The following is a 26,348-nucleotide window of genomic DNA, read 5'->3' on the forward strand; positions in this document are numbered from 1 at the left end:
CGTGGATGAAAGATTAAAGTTGATAAGATTAAAACACACAGAAGAATGTAACAGACTAGAACTATAAATTATTGTTGGATGACCAATCATAACCCATTTTTTTCTTTCTTATATATGCACTACCATTCAAAAGATTGGGGTCTATAAGATTTTGTTTTAAATGTTTTTCAAAGTCATTATAAGTTTTTATAAGGCTACATTTATTTGCAAAACAGTAACATTTTGAAACATTGTGAACATTTTAAATAATTGGCTTCTATTTTAATATTATTTCACATAATTATTATTCCTGTGGTGGTAAAGCTGAATTTTCAGCAGCCATTAGTTCAGTCTTCAATGCCACATGATCCTTAAAAAAAATCATTCTAATATGCTAATTCAGCACTCAAGAAACATTTAACCGTTAGGTTGAAAACCATTGTGCTGCTTAATATTTTATTGTGGAAACTGACACATTTGTTCAGGATTCTTTGATGAATAGAAAGTACAAAATAACAATATTTATTTCAAGTAAATAAAAAAATAAAAAAACACAAATCCCTCCAAAACTGCTTAATGAAAAAGCAAGCAATATTACATGCGTTTGAAAAAAAATAAAAATAATAATAATTCATACCTTTTTTTTTTTTGCTATGGTATCAAAAATGGGGGGAGGGGGTCACATCTAATTATTTGTTCACCCCTGATAGTTTTGCATCCCTCCAAGCACAAACTAGTCATTGGGCTTTTGGCCTCATCTTCTGTTAATGCAGACGAGCGCATTATGTCTTGCAGCGTGCAGTCAAATATGATATCAGAATATTTTCTGAGAGGGTTAGTGTTAGGGGATGGAATATACAGGGTGATGCCATCACTGATCTTGAATAATGCACACCCCTCAGTAAATGTGCAGTTGCGCCCCTGTGTGTACTAAACAGCCTCAGTCCCGCACTGTTAATGATTTAGGCTAGTTTGTCAGCTCAGCCTCAGACATATAAAGGTGCTTGCACACTGAAAACACATTGTACTGCACAGATCGATAACAAAGCCAGCTCAGCAGCTAGTAAACATCCCAAAGAGATCTTACAGCATGTTTTCCCCAAACAAGGTCCACAGCAGTACAAGAGCAGATGCTATTAGAACACTGCACAGTGTCTACACGTAGCTATTTAGCAGTAGAGGGACTGAATGGAGTGAATGGGGTAGTCTGGTGCTTAACAGAGATATTCTTCTGTAAAATGTCCTCTTCTGGGACTGCTGTCATTTGTAAGAGCAGTTTGATTCCTGAATCAGCATTGTTAATGAGTAGAGGGCACAAGGCAGGGCTAGAGGGAGATTGGAAGGGCAGTCTCCAAGGACTATTTCACAGGCCAGTTCCTCCTGAATCTCTACCCCACAATACCAGCTGAGGCATTTTGTCATTAACAAGCATACATGGGGTCAACTGACTGACATGATTTATGTGGCCACACATGTACACATACGCAAACTGGGGCACATACGCAAACTGCAGTCTGAGATGCTCTGATGGAGAGAGGGGCAAGCCACATGGGATGTCATGCCTTGACTGTGCACAACTCTTTGGGGTTTGTGCATCCATAATGCTGACTTGGCAACTGATATATAAAAAAAGTTCTAAAAAGCCCAGCTTGCAAAAGTAATACATTTTAATGCAAAATCTCACATCGGAGAGCTTGCCAAATATTAGATCACAAGCTGCTTTCCGTTTTGCAGGGTCTTTATTCAGTTTACCGTTTCCTACACAAACGGTCCTTGCACAGATGCACACTGAGTCCGAAATTTTCGTATGCGTTTTTCCGTATTCGTCATCCTAAAAATTTGTCACGCACAGAAACCTTGCACAACGAGTCAGATGCATATTAATTAATCAGTTGCGGGGTAAAATAAAATAATAATAATGAAATAAAATAAAAATAAAAATAAAAAGCAAACCAATACAACAAGTAAAGCAGTCTTAAAGCAGTGAGGATGATTTTGTTGTCCTCTCTCTTTTTAAAAAGTGTACATCCAATCCTGAGATTGCGTAGAGAGGAAGGAGAGTTCCACCTCCGCTTGTACGGTGGCTCTAAATTGACAAAACACCTCTCAAAATGCTTGCTACGGATGATCACCGAAAATCAAACCCGATCCAAATTTTTTTATGACGGACAAAAGTTTCGGAGGGATTGACACAACGTGAGGTCGTATTTATGTTTTTAACGTGTGCAAACATTTCGGACGAGAATTTCGGACTCAATGTGCAGTGTGCAATGACCTTAAGCAAGGAATATCTGTAGAAGTTCACTTTACTTGGCAAAACCTGTACATTTGGAGTATATATATATATATATATATATATATATATATATATATATATATATATATATATATATATATATATATAAAAAATGAAAATTCAGCTTTGCTATTACATCAATAAATTATGTTAAAATATAAAGCAGTCATTTTAAATAGTAAAAATGTTTCACTATATTACTGCATAAGAGATTCTCACTTAAAATGGCTGAATACCCTGTGAAGTCTATTTCACCAGTGCACTATTGGAAGACTGGTATGTACTCATGATGTGGCAAGCAATCAATTTACCATTCTACAGGATAGGGCTAGGTGTGCCAACATGCATAAAGAGCCTGGTGAAATAAATAAAACAAAAGAGAGTATAATCAGACACTGAAGAAATCGGAAAGAGAGCCATGCATTAAACAATGAAGAACTAAACTGGTGGAGTATTCATGTGTAGAAATGAACTCCTGGAACAGATTAGTTTTATGCTGGAACACAAAATATAGATACTCAGTCACCTAGAAAGCAGAATTAAACAAAATATTTTCCGTCTCATAAATCTGGAAAGCAATGTTAACAAAGCAGATGCTATTTCCTATAACTTGCCCATTAGCACCAGATGGTGCTGATCAACACATCAGTATTGCCCTAAAAATAAACAGTTGACCAGTCCAAAGCAGGATGAGAATCCAATTGTTCATGGTCTGTGGTGGGAATAAAAAACAAGCAGAGAGGATCATGTTTTTGTTTTAGTATTCTGTTCATTCAAGAGCCCTTAGTAGCAAACACAACTACCACCCACTCCTTATTAAACTAGCTGATTTGATAAAGAGTGTCGTGCTCTGGACTTGCTGTTACACTACGTGACTCCAATTCTGATTTACATTGAGGGCACAAGCAAGTGTTCATGTCAATGTGATGGCTGAACAGTGACAGCAGCCATACTGGCCTGTCTGACCTGTGGGTTAGAGGCAGCATCTCTGCTCCAGGCTGGCTAATAGCTGAGGAATAAATGTGTCATGTGCACCAGCTGAAGGGTAAGAGCATTTGACTTTCTCCACAGGCAATAAAATGACTAAGAGATGTGAAGATAGATTGCTGGAGAGACAGAGGGTAAATAATAATAGTAAGGCTGTGGACGGCAATTCAAACAGCCTGAGACAGAGCCGAGAATAGCACAGGATGAGCCCTGCTGTTGAGAAGCACACAAGATTGATGTATCATAACACGTTGGTGACAAAATTTAAGAGGATGAGAGAGAAAAAAGTTTCATGTCTGTTGAAAAATCCATCTTCTGATGGTAGCTGGTTTTACATGTGTCTAGCTAGACAAAACTAGTCTTCACCCGGTCCTAGCTGGTTTTGGTGGCTGATCAGCCGGTTGACATGCACCTGGCTAAGCTAGTTAACATTGTTGCAGAAAACAGCTTAGATTCCTTGACTAGCAAGTATGACCAGATTTCTTCCAGCAAGGGACTTTTTAGCCCTTAAAGTAATTCTGGCAGATACTGTATTTAACTGAATAATAATTTTCAACTTATGACCAATAAGTGATATTAGCCAATAGTACAATTTTGCATAAATAAATAAAAACTAAAAGTAAATTTAGGCATTATAAATGCACAGTATGAAAAATGGATATTAATTTTTAATACTAAACTAAGTGTTAGATGAAGAAAAATGTAATTTAAATGCAAACAGGTGGAAATAAGTCTACACAAATATCAAATACTAATATTTAAACAAATCAGTCAATGACTTATATAGGACAAATATGCCATGCACTCCTAGCTAAAATATGAAAGACTTTAATATTTTAAAACAGGAGCAGGTGGAACCAATTTGAGACAAGCAAGCATAAAGAGATGCACGACGGACCACAGCAAATACTGGGCAATGGGCACATTTCCTGGCACAGGCACGACCCGACAAAAGCTCTGGGTCGAGGGGGTCGTATATCCAGAGAGGATACAGAGTAGCTATATAAGCCTGGAGCAGAAAATGGGGGAAGGGACAGTGGGACACTAAAAACACAGCCACTGCCCTCACTCATTCACCAGCAGGGAGGGGTGCCTATGAAAACTATTTCCTCCGGTACCAGTCTCAGAACACTGGTACAACATACACGTGTCATCCACACACATTTCCAAGCAGCTGATAAACTTAAGACATGTCTGTAATTGAATTTAAGTTGCACTTTTGTCTTCCACTGGCTGTGGTTAGCAGTCGGTGCCAGTTACCACACGGCTGCAATACAAGGCTGAGCAAAGGCCATGAATGAAGCCAGAAGACAAGCCCTCCATTGTGTGCAAGAAAATAAACCAATATACAATTGGCGGCCGTATCCAACAACACAATTAAGACATCAAATGCAAAGTCACCTCCAGAGCTTTAAACCACAATTGTTTAAATGTCATGCAACAGGCAGAGGAGGGTACAAAAATAAAAAAGCATTCAAGAAAATCTAAACCATGTTTTACTAAAAGCAATGTCAAATGACCATGTACAGCAATGTAACAGTAAAATCAATGAGTGATGCTACAAGCAAAAGGGTCAATGCCACGTGAGCAATGCAGCGATTATTGCTAAATGTTTTGCTGTGGGGGGCATGAACCCCTCCCATAGTGGCACACATTAATATGGGCAACAGCTTTAACAATGGTACAACCTGGGCCTAAAATGAACACTCTCCAAGAGCCAAATGAGAGTAAAAATCAGCGTTGGGGGGTATATGAAATGGGGTCACTCGCCAGTTGGCCTGTAACATTTTTATGAATTCTAACAAATGCATGAACGTGAACTAACGGAACCAATGCTCGGAACAGTAGACGGGTCAGCGCAGCATCGTCACAAAAGTTTAAGCCTTGACAATTTAAATATTCAAGCACAAGATGATGCGTTATTCACGCGCTGTGTGGAAAGTTTTGTGCACACATACGAAGCGCACCCAGGAAGCGAATACTAAAATGAGCACTTTTTCACGTCGTCTTGCACTTGAGCGGAAAAATTCACAAAAAAAATATAAAAAATAGCGACTACCCTAGTAAACAGTCGGTTATGTCCTAAAGGAATGTGAACAGTTGAGAAAGTAAATGCATGTGTACCGTATCAGTTTTAGATTTGTGCATTTGCTCTTAAAGTGACAGCAGCCTAATACTCCTGCTGCTGTCTGTTTTTAATGTTCATCAAACAACAAAGAAAAAAAATCCCCCACTGCTCTTGACTGAATAACTTTTGTAACTTTAATAAGAATGATTTAATAATGATGTTTAATTTTTAAAGTGAAGACTATGCAGTGTTATTTTACATTTGCTTGCTTTATTAAATTTCAGTACCTAAAGACTACCTGAAAAACCTGAATAAGAATTTGTTACATTGTATTTGTGCTTTAGCTTGTTTTTATTTTATTACTGACTGTTTACTATGTCTTTAATAATGTTTTACATTTATATTAGTTAGGCTAGTAGTTTCAGCTGTGGTATTGAAATTGGAATACAGAATTGTGAATTTTCACTGGTATCTAAAATGTTGGTGTCATTACTGCCGGTTTTTGCAAAAACAGTTTCATGGCCGGTAAAAAATATTTATGGCAGGTAAATGTTTAGTCACCAGCCATTGGTAGGTGTAGAAAAAAGTTTGTTTCAGGCCCTAGTTACAACAATGGCAGTAAAGACATTTAGTTACAAATGATTTTCATTTCAAATTAATGATTTCTATTCATCAAAGATGAATTTACAATTTACAATAAGGTCTCATTCGTTAACATTAGTTAATGTATTAGCTAATATGTTCTAACAATAAGCAATACATTTACAGTACATTACAGTATTTATTAACCTTTGTTAATGTTGGTTAATAAAAATAGTCATTCATTGCTAGTTCACAGTGTTAACTTATGTTAACAAATACAACTTTGATTTTAATAATGTACTAGTAATTAACATTAAGATTAATAAATGATGTAGAAGTATTGTTCATTCTTAGTTCATGTTAAAGTAGTTAACTAATGTTAATTAATGAAACCTCATTGTAAAGTGTTACCAAAAAGTTTCTTTAGCCAATTAGAATGATTTCTGAATGATCATGTGACACTGAAGATTGGAGTAATGGCTGTTTTCTGTTTTCAAGTATTTGTAATTGCAATGATATTTCACAATATTACTGTCTTTACTGTAGTTCTGATCAAATACATATTAGCAATCAAGATTTCTTTCAAAATCAAAAATCTTACCAACACCAAACTTTTCAATAGTAGTGTATATTGTGCATCCCCTTATTATTATTATGTTTAAATTAATTTGTCATACTCAATGTAAAAATAAGGAAAATGAGCACGCACAAAAAAATCTCAAATCAGCAGATACCGATACATTTTTAATGATAATCACTGATACCTATATGGTAATAATATATTGTGCATCCTTAATTGACTAAATCAAGTTCATGGCTAACACAGTAAAAAGATTTGAGGACAACAGTGTTTCTCTGGAGCCATTTCTGAATGCAGAGAAACCCAGTCATTCTGCTGCTCTTTTGGGAGTATCAGTCAGTGATCTGCCTGTAATTACAAACCATTCATAAATCACCAGCAAAAGGATGACATGCTTCTGGAAGGAACTCCACAAACATAGCTAAAGTATCCATGCCAGCAGCAGCTGCTGTACAACTGCAGGCTCATTCAATTCTGGGCTGTAAAGGACTTCTCCGGATTGAATTGTGTTTTGTGCATAAACCATGATTATGTGGCAGAGTAAAGAGAATTATTGATGTTCTTCATTGTCGCCATGGTACCCTGCTGCACTGACTGCGAACTGGTCCGATAAGAGAAAGAAAGGAGCTGCCGCCCTCTACTGGACGCCAGTGCAGGCTACAATCGGCTGCACCTAGATGGTTTACACAATCCTAGAACGACAATAATCTATAAACAGCAATGAAGAAATGTCGACGCTGCAACATGTGAATGCAAAATAGCTGTCTCATATTTCGGCTTTCCCAGGGCAATTCCTCCAAAAGCAGGATTACTATTCAGTGTGAAGGCCCCCTGAAGAAACCACTGCTTCACTCCCTCCCAATTGTCTGGCCCTCGACACCATGCCAATCTATTTTCTCATTCTGTGAGCGCTCCATTATACCCTTAATCCCAAACACAGAGACACAGAGATCTCCGACACTGTCGCACCACCCCACCTCCTGCCCCTACACAACAAGGCGCTATTCAGCATTCCCACCAGTCCTTTTAGTCTTTCACTGAGCCTTGATACAGTTTATAATGAGAAATGTAAAATATGTGAAAGGGAACAACACTGTGAAGAAGCCAAATTTATTCAGTACAGATAAGTAGGCTAAAGTTTTCTTTCCCACATCAAAAGATGCCGCAAGTAGGAATGTGCATATCGGGCATTATGGGCTCGCTGCTGCTTTTTTTGACATCTAGCACCATAAGCGTCATGTTCTAAAATGTAGTCCGGTTAAAAATAGTTCTTTAAAAACACCATGTCTATCTGTTTTTGAAAGGGAGAACGTGTCATTGTGAATGCACTCTAATCCCCTCTAGATTGTTGAGCTCTGTTACTGCCTCACACCGAAAGTCATGCACAGTTCTGACCCAAGCTGTCACACTTCTCTAACCTAGTGGTTCCCACCCTTTTTCTCAGGGGACACAAGTCATATGAATCACGAGTCATGTGTTTCACAAGTCATATGCTTCACAACCAAACCTTTAAAGTAAACTTATGTGTAGATAGGCAGTTGGAAAATGTAGACAGAAGTATTATTAGAAATTTAGCTCATTCTATTAAATTGCAAAACATCTTTACCAGAAACCCCATGCTTGCATTTTTTCTGTGTTAAATACGTAGTGATTTTATGAATGGCTAAATATAAAGACTGCAGACTTTCACTCTGTCATGTCCATTTGTTTTTATAATCGCAAGTTCGTAGAACAATAAGAATTTGTATTCAGTTTGATATTTTGTCATGGTTCTTGCAGCTAGATGGAGCTAAACAGAATTGAACAGAACGCAAGTGACCTGAAATACATTTTTAGTTTAGTTTTAGTTTAAACTGCTTTTAAATGGAAACTTACACTGGGGGGGAAAAAAACACCCTTATTTTTATCATCTATGAGACACATCTGTTTATTAGCCTGGATTATTTAAATGTGATGAGTAAAATCATTAGCTTCTCTAAAATCAAATACACTCTTCAACCCCTCAGACAGCCCTGATGGGGGTAACGAGCCGCAGGTTGGGAAACCCCGCTCTAACCAAGCAAACCTCAAAGTATTTCCCCAAAATACCACAAAAACACAAAATTAAAAATGAGGCCAAATTTTGGTCTATTAGCGTTTAGCAATTACTAAACTTACATCAGTGTGACTTTCTGACTCTGAAAAATATACACACTGATGAGCCAAATCATTATGCCCATTCACAGGTGAAGCAAATATCATTGATCATCTCCTAACAAGTCCACATATTAAAAGATTAGTTCACTTCAAAATTAAAATTCTATTTCAAATCTGTATGAATTTATTTCTTCTGCTGAACACAAAGGAAGATATTTTGAAGAATGCCAGTAACCAGACAGTTGATGTACCCCATTGGCTTCCATAGTATTTGTTTTTTTTTTTTTAGGAGTGTGATGCTCTGTGCAATGTTCTGCTGAGAAACCGTGGGTCTGGCCATTTACGTGGACGTAAATTAGACATGTGCCTCCTACCAAAACATTGTTGCAGACCAAGTACAGCCCTTAAAGACAAAGATGTTGCCTGGTGGAAGTGGCCTCTTTCAGCAGGATAATGCACCCTCCCACACCACACATTGTTAAGGAATGAATTGAGGAACATGCTGAAAAGTTCAAGATGTTGCTCTTATCAATCCAATGTAGCATCTGGGATGTACTGAGGCACTCTGTGTGTGTGTGTGTGTGTGTGTGTGTGTGTGTGTGTGTGTGTGTGTGTGTGTGTGTGTGTGTGTGTGTGTGTGTGTGTGTGTGTGTGTGTGTGTGTGTGTGTGTGTATATATATATATATATATATATATATATATATATATATATATATATATATATATATATATATATATATATATATATATATATATATATATATATATTTTTTTTTTTTTTATATATATATATATATATATATAAAAAACAGTGTTGTGAACTTGATGCATTCGTTTATATAATTTCCTACATTTTGTGAAGATGGACGTCACCTAAATAAGTGCAAACTCTAAAACCGGTGTCTCTCAGTGTGACACGATGCTGGACTAAAGTGAAGAGATTGAAACAGATGCAACAAATACACTCTCTTGCCATCACACATCACAGAGTCTTTCTGTCATGCTTCTGGCGCAGTTTCAGTTGAGATACAATTATGATATAGCGATGCATCATGACTGAATCGTGACATGTATCGAGATGTAATGTATGGTGAAGTAGCTGAGGATGCCCAGCCCTAGCAGGGGAAATAGTCATCTGCAAGAGTGCTGCTGCAGGTTTGAGAGGGATGCAATATCACATTGATCCTCACTTTTCAATTCCCTGGAGCCTTGCATTAGAGACACGCTGCTGTTCCTCTCCCAGCTGTGGCACTCTGGTGTTATCTGCACACCCTTGACATTTTATTGCACACTAACACACATGCACAATAGAATTTAATCTCCCCTTTGGTCTCATTTTCAACACTGTCCCTTTCAAGTCCAGTCACTGAGAGCCACTCTATAGTTAAAGCAGGTTTACTGTTATTAAAGGACTTACGATCTTACCTGTATTGTCCCAAAGTCAACATTTTCATAGTGGAAGTGGGCACATTCGGCTAACTTTGGGAAGTGACCCTTGGTGAATGAGAGTCTGAAAAGATCACAGATCGGTAAGTTTAATATTCAGCTATTGGAAACATGAGGATAATATAGAAAACTTTGTGACTTTGGGTGTGTAAATGTTTGACACTTACTTTTTAACATTCTTCACCTTCATGCTGGCAGTGCTGCTGCAGGAGCGCATGAGAGGCTCAGAGGTCAGCTCTGGAATTTCAGCACTTCGTGCCTGAAAGAGAGATCAGCATGTTATCAGCTAAAGACAAAAAAATTTGGATAACCTAACACCTCCCCGACAGCTCTTTCATTTTTTTTTACATTTTAAATTCAGAATTTTACAATACAATCACTAATACTCATGCATTATATGGGCAGGGGCTTGGCCCAAATGATAAAGCACTTGAATATAGTTTAACAGGACATGAACAGTCTCCTCCCAAATCTTTGTGCAAAGAAGAGCTCAAGAGAGACAAATCCCTCTCACACACACAGTGTCATCCTTAAAAAGCTCAGCACAGTAAAATAAGAATATAATTTAACACCACTGAGCACCTGTAGGCACCATAGAACAGATCTACTGAGTAATGGAAGGAAAGAAAAAGCTACAACAGGGTCAAAGACAGGTTAAACAGATATGCCAAAAAACTGAGTGACCCTGAACTGTTGTCTACAAAGGCTAAGCGTGCGTCCAGCATCTGAATCTTTTAAAAGCTGGTATGCTTTATAATGCTCTATTTAATTCTCTTCATTTCCTTGCCAAATGAGAGACAGTCATCTGGCAAGGCCAACCAAAACAAGCTAGTGATTCAGAATGCCCATGAAATATGAATAATGCTTTGAAAGTGTGGCTCTTAGAAGCCAGACACAGAATTATTAAAAGTATCTTGACCATGCAGCCTTCAAATATGCCATGCGGCTGAACAGACCAGTTTCTACTGGTGTAAAACATGGTGTGAAAGCTAGACTGGGTCTGGTCCAAATCTAGTTCTGTTTCATTATTTGTAACACCCAGTCTGTTGATCATCACAGTCTCACTTCACTATAAGTGACAGTGAAACTAGGTCACGACAGTGAAGAGACAACAGCGAATAGAGCTTGATGACCTTGACAGTAAAATTAACGAGTTAAAATGAATACCCTGGCACACAATGTTATAACACTGAACCTAAGAGCATTAAATTAATGTATCATAAGAGTGAGGCAATACATGGTGATTCCCTTGATATGTCTTCGCTAATCTGTTTGTGCTCAAAACAACATCAGCCAACAGTCAGGTTGCTATGGAGACAGTTTTTTTTTTTTTTATCAGCACCACTGAATGCAAGTATGTCAGTGCTGGTGAAATCATCATGAACTAATTCTGAAATGAACAAAGGCTGAGGAAAGAACGTTATAGATGGTGTAGATCATCAAAGCAGTGAAATAGTAATCTATTACTACACTGCTCTCGAATACTCCATTCTAATAGGTCAACCTGGGATATTCTGCGATATACTGTACGTCATCACTGATCACTCATTGCAAAAGTGTCAGATGATGTGTTAGCTGCTTCATGACGGGGTGTATTTTACATTAATGAATGATTGACTACATTATGCTTGACATTTTTTATATAGAAATGAATAATTTTATTCAGCATGCATGCAATTAAAAGTAACAGTGTTTTTAGAATGTTTTACATAATGATCACTAAACTGTATTATTGACCATTACCCCAGGCAACTGGTTTCCTCTCATATTAATCTGCAGTCTCCTTCCTAAAATAATTCTCAATAAAACTCAAATCTACATTTCATGTCCATTCATTCATTTATTTCATAATGCATGAATTATATAAATAATTCTGCTTTGTGTCTGCTCTATAATGACCAGATCTACATTATCGCTCTGCAGGCATCTGACAAGATCATGTTCCTACAGACAGGTAATAATGTCAGTCTATGGCACTAATATGGATCTTATATAAAATAATTATGGCTGTCCCTACCAGTCAGTTTTTAATTTTCACAGCTTCAGGGTATGCTATCTGCTCTCTTTACTACTGCAATTGTAAACGTAGGGTGTGGGAGGGAGTCACTGAATTTGTGCGAGACTGAGCACTTGGCTTCTCACCATTGCGCTGATGGTTTCCTCCCAGTCAGGTCGCTCTCGGGGGTGGATGCTTCTGGCAAGCTCTGGCACGATATCGTCTTCTTCCGGGTGCCGTCCAGGTCTCAGGCCCCTGAGGGGAGAGGGGAGGGGATGGAATATATAGAGAGAGAAGCAGCAGGGTGAGTCTGATAGCCTGTGAACTAAACGAATATACCCTGCTTTGCGCCTGCCTTTGAGAATAATGACAGCGGAGCAGAGTAGAATATCAGATGGGCAGTGTGACAGCAAAAATGACACGTCCTCAATGTAAGGCGGTGATTTAGAACATCCCATCCTTCACAGAGGTGTTAATGGCAGCATCATTTCAATTAGCCGAGATGTCGAAACTAATCACAGTGACACGAAAGGGGAAAAAAAAAATTATCCAGCATGCACAGCAGGGAATCAAAGTGAGATCACTACAACAGCATGCAGGAATATCTGCCAATTTAAGTCAAGGGTATCTTCAGTTTTCTTTTGAAAATGCCTGCAGCCTAGAAAAGTAGATGCTGTTGATTTACTTTAAAAATAACAGAAAAAAGTAATTTGGTCTAATGGGTGATATGAAAGAAAGCAAAGATATTATTTCCTTCCAACCCTGATGAATGAGAGGGTGGGAGAGACAAAGTAGCAGTCTGGCTTGTCTCACATTGGCAAAAAGACAAACCACCGCTGATCAGAGATGAAAAGCTCAGCGTGGTCAGTGGTACGGTTACACTTTCCAAAGTGGAGGATGTTCTGACAGAAAAGGGAAAATTGTTTCCATAAAAAGACATGGAATGAATTACATAAAAGTTATACGATATGGAATAAACCAATCTGGATGACCTGGAAAATGACTTTGAATGTTTATCTATCTACTTTAAGCAGAGACGCTTGCGTTGGAGTTTAATATGTGATCCTGCAGTTTACGGCACAATAGTACATCCAGCAATGTCATAAAGTGTGCCTGTATTTTACTTTAACTATATGTTGCAATTTTACAATAAACAAGAACTTGACACCACCACACAAATATGGGCTAAATTAATGACATGGTTTACATCCTTGTAAGACCTTTAATTATGCTGAGGATTTATGGAGCACAGTGAAAATGGTTCTCGCCATAAGGAATGTGCCAGGGAAGATGCTCGAGAGACAGTATTACGACTGGGAGCAATGTACAGAAATGACTCATTTAAAATCACTCATATTCATCTGACATTTATCATTTACTAACAAAATTATCTTGAAGATGACCAGAAATCAACATCAAAGAAGGACCTTAGACAATACAAAAAACATAGTCTTAGGGCATTTTCAGACCTGTAGATAATTCGCTTCATTTCGAATAAGGGACTTAATTTGTTCCAATGTTGCATTTTCTTGGTTTGGTTCACTTTCACATGGCAACGTTTCAAAGTGCACAAAAATGTTGCAAGTCACATGAGATTAAAACTGTCCTCCTATTGGTCAGTTTCCACTGCACCATGGATTGAAAAGTTTGCTCCGCGAGCTTATTGTGGTTGTAACACGCAAACGTGAGCTGCCGTGAGTTGTGGCACATGTTCTTATACGAATGTAGCCGTCATTCCCGCTCAAACTGATATATTTTATATAAAATTTTACACACACATACACATACATACACATATTATATATATATATATATATATATATATATATATATATAGTGGGGAGAACAAGTATTTGATACACTGCTGATTTTGCAGGTTTTCCTACTTACAAAGCATGTAGAAGTCTGCAATTTTTATTATAGGTACACTTCAACTGTGAGAGGCGGAATCTAAAACAAAAATCCAGAAAATCACATTGTATGATTTTTAAATAATTAATTTGCATTTTGTTACATGACAAGTATTTATATCACCTACCAACCAGTAAGAATTCCGGCTCTCACAGACCTGTTAGTTTTTCTTTAAGAATCCCTCCTGTTCTCCACTCATTACCTGTATTAACTGCACCTGTTTGAACTCGTTACCTGTATAAAAGACACCTGTCCACACACTCAATCAAACAGACTCCAACCTCTCCACAATGGCCAAGACCAGAGAGCTGTGTAAGGACATCAGGGATAATAGTGTAGACCTGCACAAGGCTGGGATGGGCTACAGGACAATAGGCAAGCAGCTAGGTGAGAAGGCAACAACTGTTGGTGCAATTATTAGAAAATAAAAGAAGTTCAAGATGATGGTCAATCTCCCTCGGTCTGGGGTTCCATGCAAGAGCTCACCTTGTGGGGCATCAATGATCATGAGGAAGGTGAGGGATCAGCCCAGAACTACATGGCAGGACCTGGTCAATGACCTGAAGAGAGCTGGGACCACAGTCTCAAAGAAAACCATTAGTAACACACTACGCCGTCATGGATTAAAATCCTGCAGCGCACGCAAGGTCCCCCTGCTCAAGCCAGCGCATGTCCAGGCCCGTCTGAAGTTTGCCAATGAACATCTGGATGAGCCAGAGGAGGAATGGGAGAACGTCATATGGTCTGATGAGACAAAAATAGAGCTTTTTGGTCTAAACTCCACTCGCCATGTTTGGAGGAAGAAGGATGAGTACAACCCCAAGAACACCATCCCAACCGTGAAGCATGGAGGTGGAAACATCATTCTTTGGGGATGCTTTTCTGCAAAGGGGACAGGACGACTGCACCGTATTGAAGGGAGGATGGATGGGGCCATGTATCGCGAGATTTTGGCCAAAAACCTCCTTCCCTCAGTAAGAGTCTTGAAGATGGGTCGTGGCTTGGTCTTCCAGCATGACAACGACCCGAAACACACAGCCAGGGCAACTAAGGAGTGGCTCTTAAGCATCTCAAGGTCCTGGAGTGGCCTAGCCAGTCTCCAGACCTGAACTCAATAGAACATTTTTGGAGGGAGCTGAAAGTCTGTATTGCCCAGCGACAGCCCTGAAACCTGAAGGATCTGGAGAAGGTCTGTATGGAGGAGTGGGCCAAAATCCCTGCTGCAGTGTGTGCAAACCTAGTCAAGAACTACAGGAAACGTATGATCTCTGTAATTGCAAACAAAGGTTTCTGTACCAAATATTAAGTTTTGCTTTTCTGATGTATCAAATACTAGTCATGCAATAAAATGCAAATTAATTACTTAATCATACAATGTGATTTTCTGGATTTTTGTTTTAGATTCCGTCACTCACAGTTGAAGAGTACCTATGATAAAAATTACAGACTTCTACATGTTTTGTAAGTGGGAAAACCTGCAAAATCGGCAATTGTCCCTTAGCAGAGATACAGGCCCAGAGCTAAATGTTTCCACCTCCGTGCTTGACTGTAGGGATGGTGTTCTTGGGGTCATAGTCAGCATTTCTCTTCCTCCAAACATGACGAGTTGAGTTGATGCCAAAGAGCTAAATTTTGGTCTCATCTGAACACAGCACTTTCTCCCAAACCTTCTCGGAATCATTAGATGTTCATTGGCAAACTTCAGACGGGCCTTTACATGTGCCTTCTTGAGCAAGATTTCAATCCATTGTGGCGTAGTGTTACCAATGGTTTGCTTGGTGACTCTGGTCCCAACTGCCGTGAGATCATTAACAAGCTCCTCCTGTGTAGTTCTGGGCTGATCCCTCACCTTTCTCATGATCATCCTTACCCCATGAGGTGAGATCTTGGATGGAGCTACAGACCGAGGGCGATTGATGGTCATTTTGTATTTCTTCCATTTCCAAATAATGGCACCAACAGTTGTCTCCTTCTCACCAAGCTTCTTTCTGATGGTCATGTAACCCATTCCAGCCTTGTGCAGGTCTACAATCTTGTCTCTGATGTCCTTTGACAGCTCTTTGGTCTTGCCCATGTACAAGTACTTTCTTTAAGTCACAGGACTAATCTGTGTTTCACATGGACACAACCAAATCCGTTAAAATTAACCTACCATAAAAATTATAGACACTTCATTTCTTTGCAAGTGGGCAAACTGATGTGAAATTCAGATTTTGTTTTTTCAAAGAAAGTCATTATTTCTCCATATCGTTTTAGATAACTGGTATCAATCTCAGACAGGTTTGTTAAATAGTTTGCCAGGTCTACTTGGGTAAATGGAGACCCAACTTAAAGAGGTTGTTCCACATTATTAAGCAAGTCAAAGTTCTCATGCAATATAGGGAGGAAGAAAGATCTTTCTGAAGATAAAATATATGAAATGGTGCAATGCTATGCAAAAAAAGGCATGCAAACAACTTATATTGTGTGAAAACTGCATGGAGATTATCTAACTATCATAAGATTTATGAGTAATTTACAGCACAAGAGAACTCTGTCAGATAAAGGCTTAAGGAAAGTTTCTGTATTTAACCCCCTGGGGTCGGCGGTATCGCCGGCGATACCAGCTCGCTTTTTTTTTATCAGTGTAAAAGACTCATAAATAGTCTGTTGACTTCGATTTTCCATAGGAGTTTCATACATCAATCGATTCTGTTAAATGTGTATTATTTTTGTGTATACTCACAATAAAAACAAAGTGTTGTGCTTTTTGCCAAATAAAGAAAAATAAACACGAAGCGAGTTCTGCCCTCTCTCTGTCAGTGTAGTCCATTCTGAAACGCGTCCGAAAATGAGTCAAACAGACATACAGACACACAGGCATGAAGCTTGAATTCTCTTCTTTTAAATGAAGTAATTTATATAAAAAAACAAATATTCTCAGTTCATGTAATCTGTAAGAAAAGAGCGAGATGTCAGTCGTTCTCATCTAATTATTTTTAATGTGACTCCACCCACGGAGAGCGCACGCTATTCAAACGCAAATGACTGAGGCAATCCTGCAAACTTGTGAACGCCTCCATATCAGCTCGAGAAAACACAAGTATAATCAGATCATTGTAAGCCTACTTGTTTACACCGTCTCGCAGCGCTGTGAGGAATAATAATAATGGAAAATGTACCTCAGAAGTGCGGGTATTTCGAGGAGCAAGGATCCGACTGAGCTGAGGAATACTGTAGTAAGTTTTTTTTCCTTCTCAAGTGAATCGCGTTTCTGTGTGAATGAATGAACGGCAGCCGCAGAGATGCGCGCTGTTTACCACAGCTCGCAAAAAGACAGTTTAAATTTTAAACGCGTTTCTGTGTGTGAAAGAATGATGATGTTTTAGCAAACTGTATTGCTATACTGAGATGAGTAAAAATCGACTGAAATATGTTGAAATAAAATGTAGGCTATTTGTATAAGCAACGTATTAAACTGCAAATTAACATTTATATGCCCTAATATTTCATAAAAACAACGTTACAGTCAGGCGAAATATGAAAAACAACATTTTATTGACTAGATTTGGGTACAGTTTTTACTGTAGAATATACTGCCACATCAAATAAGCTTTTGTTTAGCAATTTCTGCTCATGTTATATATATATATATATATATATATATATATATATATATATATATATATATATATATATATATATATATATATATATATATATATACATATATATATATATATATACATATATATATATATATATACACTATATATATATATATATATATATATACATACTATATATATATATATATATATATATATATATATATATATATATATATATATATATATATATATATATATATATATATATATACTATATGTATATATATATATATATATATTATATATATATATATGTTACAAATTACTGTGTTTATCTATTTCTTAGCCATTCAGAAACTGCAACCTGAAGCAAGGACGTAGCTTAGACCTTGGTGAAGGGTATAACTGCTGTGATCTTTGTAACTGTAAGCGGGGCGGCCTATGAACTCCTGTTTGAGTCTTGAAGCTGACTTCTGCTGATGAAACTGCAAACTAACTTCAGCAAAACTTTTCTTCAATTTATTATAATTCTGACTCCGGGTCTTCTTTCAAACATCTGGCCCTTGGGTCCTAAACTGTTACCCCCTAACACCACAAAGAATTAAGGCAGTTCTGAGGGCAAAAGGGGGTCCAACCTGGTACTAGCAAGGTGTACCTAATAGAGGCCGGTGAAATATATTATGCAGTTATAGTGAGAATCAAGGCTTTGTCAGGACAGCATTATTGCAATGCATGGAGAAGAGCAATTATAAAACATTAAAATGAAGAGGGACTCTTTAGTTTTCACCTGTGATAACTAAAATCCTCACTCATAGAAGTCAGACACTGCTGCTTTTTATATAACACATTGTCTTGTTCAGGCATGATTGTGTCCTAAATGAACCAAACTAAGATGCACCAGGTTCTGAAACAAATGCTCCAAATGAGCCAGGTGTAAAAACAACCTTAATCAGCAAAACTGTGACCTTACAGAATATCTTAAATTAAGATCTTAAGTTACTTTTCTTACGCCATTGGCAAAGTTTTTCTTAAGCATAAACCGCACCAAATTCTTGCAGATTTCTGTTTAAAACAAGAAAAAATTATTTGTTTTAAGGGTGTTTAAATACAGTATTGTTACTAGAAAATGATCTGAAAATAAAGATTAAATGATTTTGTGCAGAGTATGCATCAAAAACAGCCTGGAGAATTCATCCACGTCTCTGTAGTGCATGTACATATCAGATCTCGCTCTTACTGCCAGTTTCAGGCTCACATGAACACAGATCCAGCACTTAGAAGGGGAATAGAGCAGTTGGGTTATCCATACATTGATGACCTCAAACTGCCTTCCTCCATGTAGTTCTGACACAGCAGAGTTTGCTGTCCAGAAAGCAACAGTGTGCTGCATTATGACACTGCTGCCAGGACTCTTCGCTGATCCAGGTGCAACCAACTGCAGTGCTTAATCAATAACGATTAATCTCATTTGCTTGAACTACAATGCACAGCGGCCACGGGCCTGTGTGTATTTTGGTTAGTGAATCACTCATGGAACAAGAGTGCTCAATGAGGCATGGTGTGATGGAGCAGGAGATTCCATCACGTACATGTGGAGATGAGCAGGGTATTCTGGGGTGAGGTTAGAGAGATATGCTAATGACAGGCCCACACAGAATCTGCATCCGCAAAACTTCACAAAATTCCACAAAACTAGACCTCCTGCCATTCAAAAATGACTACAAATCCACCACTCCCTGCATGTTCATTATATTGTATAACAATTTAGCTAATCTGATTACGCTTTTAGCAGCAGATCCAAGTGGTGTACTGTCAGGTACTGACAATTTGACATTACACAATGATTCATAGCAGCCAGAAAAGAAAAAAAAAATAACCAAGGAGCCATTAGCTCCTAAAACGAAACATTTAGGAGGCAAATTACTTCAGATGACTATTTACAGACCAGGTTGATAAAGGTGATATTTGAAAAGCACTTCAGTTCATTGAGTAATAGATGCCTATTGGACTTCATATGCTAAATTATCACCAATAAAAGTGTTTAATTTTTGAATGTTTTTTTTTTTTTTTTTTAGCATTCATGTATAAAATGACTCACAGTTCAGCTCAACTGTGAACTTAGTAATGGTTCTGAACGATTCACTGACAGCCCGATTCAAATCACTTGCTCAGCAGAGAGTTTGAAGTGGTTTCTATGAATGGTTTTGACTGATTCACAAAAAAAGAACCATAAGAGTAATTTGTTTGTGAATCGGACACCACAGCGCATACTTTTAAGAAATTATATCTGCTGAAAAAATATCATGCATTTTTATTTGTCACATTTGCATATATTTTAGTCACATTAACATTTCTCAATTTAAATCACAAATCTAAATTACCCAGCTTTTCTCTCAAAATCAGCAATTACCCAGAACTTCTCTCAAAATCAGCAGATTTATTTAAATTGTGATTGTGTAACTTGTGCAACAGAAACAACTTTGAATACGGTACCATTCTGGCCTAGTGAATCTTGATGACAACAGTGTGGAAGGTAGCGTTTCAGCCACTGCAGGACAACAGAGATAATTGGGATGTTTCTTAGGTCAAGATGGAGTGTCCGCCATTGTCTTGTCACAATATCCTCATCACATCCCAATGGAAGTCGTTAACTCCTAGAGGCCACTGCAGTTCATGCTGGCCCTTCATAAATCATGAAATCACCTCTATCCAGAGTCAGCAATTCATTAGCACCGATTATAGAAGGAAAAAGAGAGGACAAAATAACAAGAAAAGATTATGTATCAGAGCTCCTCCTCTTCTACAATAACAGCCATATCCCCCTGTAGCCCAAGACTGGTTGCCCACTGAATTTAAGCAGGGATGATTCTGGTCAGTACCTGGATGGGAAACCTCCTGGGAAAAACTAGGTGGCTGCTGGAAGAGATGTTAGTGAGGCCAGCAGGGGTGCTCATCCGTCTGTGTGGATCCTAACGCCCCAGTATAGTGATGGGCACCGTCCTTTAGATGAGACGTTAAACTGAGGTCCTGACTCTGTGATCATTAAAAATCCAAGGATGTTTTTCTAAAAAGAGTAGGGGTGTAACCCCGGCATCCTGGCTAAATTTGCTTCTGTCCATCATGGCCTCCTAATCATCTCCATATGGATTGGCTCTATCACTCTGTCTCCCCTCCACCAATAACTAGTGTTTGGTGGGAGTTCTGGCGCAATATGGCTGCCGTCGCATCATCCAGGTGGATGCTGCACATTGGTGGTGGTTGAGGAGATTCCCCCCTTCTATGTAAAGCATTTAACAACATTCTGCGTACCCCCTCTCTTCCACTTTTTCCATTAAGGGACAATATTTGCCCCCTTAAGTTAATCATTCATTAAGTAAAGCTGCAAGTGGCTGAATTTGTGAATGGGATATGAATCATTGACTCTCTCGATTCATTCAAAGCAGCAGATTCGTTCAAATAACGCTGTGTGTTACTTGGAGACACACAACAGTTCTGCGGTGGATTTTATTGGAACTATTATTTCGTGGTACAATAGAGCAAATAGTATTGACAAAACTGTTTAAAATGTACGTCATTTAAAGCTGCAGTCCGTAACTTTTTTTGGGTTAAAAATTATCCAAAATAAATTTGAGCAAGTACATAACCAGCCAGTGTTTAAAACTATCTGCTTGCCTTAGCTCAATTCAAAACGGTAAGCTTGTAATAATGTTTTTAATTCCAGTGGTACTGGTGGATTTCCGCGGAAAATTCAAGCTTGTCTTTGCGTCATTACGTCATTACGTCACATTCTGTACACATAAAGAAGGTGTCTCGGCTAGTAGGCTATATTGCGTGTGAGGATGTTGGAGGTGGAAATTTATAACCTTTTCTCACAGCACTTGATATAATTCAACTTATCAATTAGATGGTGAATCCAGAAAGGTTTAAACAACAATCACCAGTGACAACTGGAGATTCACCAGTTGTAAAATGCAAAAGACTTCGGACTTCGGAGTGGCTACAGAAAAAAAGAGACTGCAACCTGGCCCATGTGAAAACAAGGATAAATATCGGAAGGGCATTAGTCACACAATGCTGATGTTGTTAACATTAACAATTTCAGAACAAAGTATAATTTGCAGTTTGACGTGATATGATATGCGATCGTTAGATTTAATCAGCGTGATTTACTGCAATGCTTTTTTTTCCTTGGTTAGTTGGTCAGAACAAAAGTGGATGTTACTTGTTCAAATGACATTTACTGGTAAAAATTATTATGTTGGTCACACTTCCAAAAAGTAGAATCTGTGACTCGAATGACAGTATCCACACTGGCGCAGGGACTGACAGCTGCACATTCTCCTCAAAACATTGGATTCATCCGCACTGTGCCGTGCCGAGGCACAACCCACGTAAAGTTGATAATTCCGCAAATAACTGCAATTGCAGATTTCGAACAGAGATGGTGACAGAGGAAAAACTACGGACTGCAGCTTCAATATTACCTTTTTGTTAGTTTAAATGTTGTACAAAATCAGTCACCTTTGCAATTGTGTGGATGTTCGGGAAAAGTTGCATTCTTGCTTGTATAATTTATCAACATTAAAAATGAACCCAGACAGGGTATGTGTCTGCATTGAAGAGAGTTTGAGTCTTAAATCGATCCCTATGCACAATCTGTGTCTATATTTGTTCTTCATGCTAGTATGTGGCATGCTAAAACCCAACTTTTACAAATGTACATTGTCGAGAACGGCAGTAATGTAGCGCGATTTGACAAGTCAGCTTACTCATACTTACGCTGCTTGTGTGGATGCAGTCAGTTTTGATCACAAAAGATGAGGCCATTTGATTGGATTGTCATGTATTTGACCTTCAACGGCAGTACCATTTCGCTGTCTTTTTCACTAGATGCGGCATTTTGCCTGTTAGAAATACATGCTCTGATTTAATTTTATTTTAAGGTTGGGTAGAATTAAATGAACCGCAAAACTCAGCATTTTATTCACGTGTCACCTCCGTCACCTCACATACCCTAGTTTGGGAACCACTGCCCCAAGGCAACATCCCCTAAAACAAGTGATTTTAAAACATTTTCATTAGATAGCTGGTTCTACTCTCGAAAGAAGAAATCACGCTGAAAAATGTAACTTTATTTCAATCACAAGCACATTTGGGCATTTCTGCCCTACAAAGGCAAAATGGCCTCAACTCGCTATAGTGTGGAACAGAGAAAAATTACTTTTTTAGTTGTAATTTAAAAGATTTTTAGTTGTCCCGCCAAATTAATTATAGGTAGGACACTGGAAATCTGGCAATTAGATGTTTTAGTAATGAAAATTATCTACATAAAAAAATATTGAGCTCAAACTTGACTTTTGACCACTATTTTAGAGTTACCGTACTCTGCCTTTGTATTGTAAGCAAAAAGTGAGAAGTCATGCCAAGGCAAAAGGCAGTAACTTCCACATTATCAATATTTGGTTGCTGATCACCATTAACAAAATCATTATAGTAACACCTGTATAAAATCTAGTGATCATGGCATTTATTTTGTATGATTTACAATTACTTATAGCCATCTACTTATTGCTATCCTGTGCTTTGGTTGCATTCTGATGGCATTATTAATACATTAGACATGACGAAATACATCCAAAGCGGTAAAGAGTATCTTGATTGGTACACAGTGGCGTAAGAACCCGAGTGGCATAAGACTTGCTAAGCGTGCGTTCAAAATGATCACGATAAAACAGAACCTCACGCACATTCGACCCGGGGACTGGTTTATAGCGGTGGACCTGAAAGACGCATACTCTTTCACAATCAGATAGCCCCTCATCACAGGCGCTTCCCGAGATTCGTGTTTGAAGGTGTTGCGCTCCTTGTAAGTTCACAAAAAGTACGAAGTTGACGCAGTGCTTTCCCCTTTGAGACTTAGTGGGGAATGCGTTCTGGACTACCAAGACGACTAATGCATTTATATATAGCACAACCTTCTGTGTTTTGCGTCTTTTCAGTATGCGGTGGTTTCAGCTGTCTGCCCTATTATTGTGCTTGTGCACTTCGCTCTTCCCGCGGATTTATTCCGGACGCTGTGATTGTAGGTATAACCCAAACATGGTGAGGCGGGGCTTTAGTTCTTTGTTGTATTCATCTGCTACGGCATGTTTAACATTTTTCTGTCAACTCTGCATATATTCTTCGCGATCGATATCTCACGTTTGTCTGTGGAGCGGGTTCAGACCATACTAAATGTTCTGACTGAGTTTGTGCAGGACAAAGCTCTGGGGACATCAGAAGTTACAGGGACTGATGGCAGCTGTACAAAGTACACAGGCTACAGCGGAATTTCGATTTTAATGGTCAGTAAAACAAAGGCAGAACACCGTACAATCTGATAGGTAGCATTATTTGATAGAACACTGGCACAGTAACTTCATATTGGCGCGCGGCTAAACAAAGGCAGAGTACCGTAACTCAATTTGAGCGTTCCAAAACAAAGCCAAAGAGCAGTAACTGGTGTTACGGTGTTCTGCCTTGGTTTCTCATGGACTTTTGGACATAATTTTTTTTGTCATGCAAATACCAAAAAAGGAGGGTTATCAGTATTCATTGAAAGTTATCATTGTTTTTTGGTGATTTGGAAAAGAGATATAGTTACTTACAATTCTAGTTTTGTTTTCTATGAATAACAGAATAGCAGGTTTGTGACAACATGAGACTGTTTAATAATGACAATGTTAATTTTTGGGAAAAGTACTGCTTTACACGCAGCGCTCTCTCAAGCAGGGGCAAGTCCTGCAGGAATGCTTAGTCACTGTGAGGACGAACAAATTGTCAACTGATAGAAAAATGCTGGTAGAAATGCACTTGGTCAGCATGCAATATTTCAGGAAGCAGAGAGCTCTCCCCTGTTTGCTCAGTATTACCCAATCACAGACACAAGAAGATTCTGGGATAACAAAAGTTTATTTTAATGAACACAAAAAGCAAATCTGTGTGGCGTGTCTTACAGAGAACTCAAATAAATAAATTACTTTTCTTGCGCCGCTATGAATCTACAGAACCGCATCAAAATAAATTTTATTTTACCCAAGTTATGAATTTTCAGCCTGAACTGAATGTGATTAAAAAATAAAATCGGACAAAAAAAAAAGAATAATATAGAGAGACAATAAATAGACATTACATCTTTGTGTTTCATTGTCTTCACTGGCTGTAAGCAAAGCAAACATGCACCACTACTATTGCAGATTGGCTGGTGAATGAATGACTTTTATTAGCAGGTTAACGTAATGATTTCATTGATCAAGTAACTATTTGTTGTAAACATTAAGAGCCAATGCATACATTATTGACAGTTAAATTGTCGTTATTGTTCAATGATGTAGTATTGGTAATTCAATATGCATTCATTTTCATGTACAACTACAGAAGTATACAAAGTGTGAATTATAAAATGTAAAAATAATAGGCTACTTTAACTACTGAACAATAAATGTATATTAAATAATATAATAAACAATAGTGAACAGTGTATTAAAAAGTTAATTTTAAGCAAGGGTAACACTGTATAGATTATTTTTTATTTTTAGGTCATGACTACTAACTGCATTAACTAATGTTAGAATTATACAACCTTATTGTAAAGTGTTAACTAGCAATCAATAAATTGATAGTCACACATTCATTAAAGCTAAAATATAAATAAGGCATAAGTTATGACAACACGATGACCTGCTTGTCAGTATCAGTATCTCCCAAATACCATTTGCATGTGAAAAAAAATATATACTTCAAAAGTCCCAGTTAACCTACAATCACTTCAGCAGTATGGTGTTGAGATGGGTGAAAATGAGCCTTACATGGAAACAGAGATCTAATGTTAAAGGATTAAGGTAGTGGTTTAAAAATCCAAGTAGAGCAAGATCACAAACCCGTTTTATCACTTTAGTGCCCTTGAGTGAGGCACTAAACCTTCAAGTTGCTCAGGGCAGACTGGCCCTGCAATCAGTGCACAATAAGCCACTTTGGATAATAACAGTCTCTTAAATGTCAAGTAAATAGCCACACGACTAACTGATCTACTTCAGAGGTCTCTTACTGCAACCTAGACGCCGTCGATAAGAAAGTTAACAAAGTTTAGGCAACAACATTAACTGTTGCATACTCTTTGCAGACTGTTCTGCACTTTAAAAAGCTTACTTGCCTAGCTGGAGGCTATTCAATGTCAGAGTCCTACTCTAGAGGCTGCTTATTTAAGATACGCATGTGGTGCAGCGGCAGGACAGCATATTGAAGGATTGCAGAGCTCTAGGCCATCAGAGTACCAGGGACTGTGAAAGCAAAGCCTCAGCACAGCTTAAGCATTTCCCCTAGTGACTATGAATCATAAGCATGGGTGTGTATGAAAATGACCACCAAATCTGGAATGCTTTTCACAACAGCTGAGAGAACACGCTGCCTCCCCTTGTCCTTTTCCTTGCCGTCTTTCGCTGATGTTGTGCTAATATTTAATATATGCTAAGCTGTGGCTGCCATGGCAACCTTCGGCATACCAGATTTGGACTGTGTTCAAGTGAGGCTGAGGGCTAAAATGGCTGGACAATAATCCTCAAAACACAGGACAATCGCCGCAGAGCCCAAAACCGTTGGCGGCAAGGTGATAGGAGAGGGATTTAGGGCAGAATTTCAGAGAGGAAGCCAAAGCATCCAGGCTCTCGTGAGTGCTGCAGATCATGTGACTTGCGCTCAGAGCTCAACCGTGAGAGTGGGTGGGTGGGTGGGTGGGAGT

The 26,348-nt window shown here is 38.3% G+C and overlaps 1 protein-coding gene across 3 annotated transcripts in view; it reads right to left on the minus strand.

The window, feature by feature from the left end:
• The window catches only part of arhgap32b (Rho GTPase activating protein 32b), a 116,387-nt gene that overhangs the window by 42,752 nt on the left and 47,287 nt on the right, over positions 1 to 26,348 (minus strand). For all 3 annotated transcript variants that reach the window (XM_079847262.1, XM_079847261.1, XM_079847260.1), the window contains exons 3-5: positions 12,218 to 12,326; positions 10,243 to 10,334; positions 10,055 to 10,139 (exon numbers count right to left, since the gene is read on the minus strand). In XM_079847262.1, coding sequence (XP_079703388.1) covers positions 10,055 to 10,139; positions 10,243 to 10,334; positions 12,218 to 12,326 — 286 coding nt within the window. The remainder of the gene's footprint in view (positions 1 to 10,054; positions 10,140 to 10,242; positions 10,335 to 12,217; positions 12,327 to 26,348) is intronic.

Source organism: Squalius cephalus, assembly GCF_949319135.1.
Source record: "Squalius cephalus genome assembly, chromosome: 17".
Lineage (NCBI taxonomy): Eukaryota > Metazoa > Chordata > Actinopteri > Cypriniformes > Leuciscidae > Squalius > Squalius cephalus.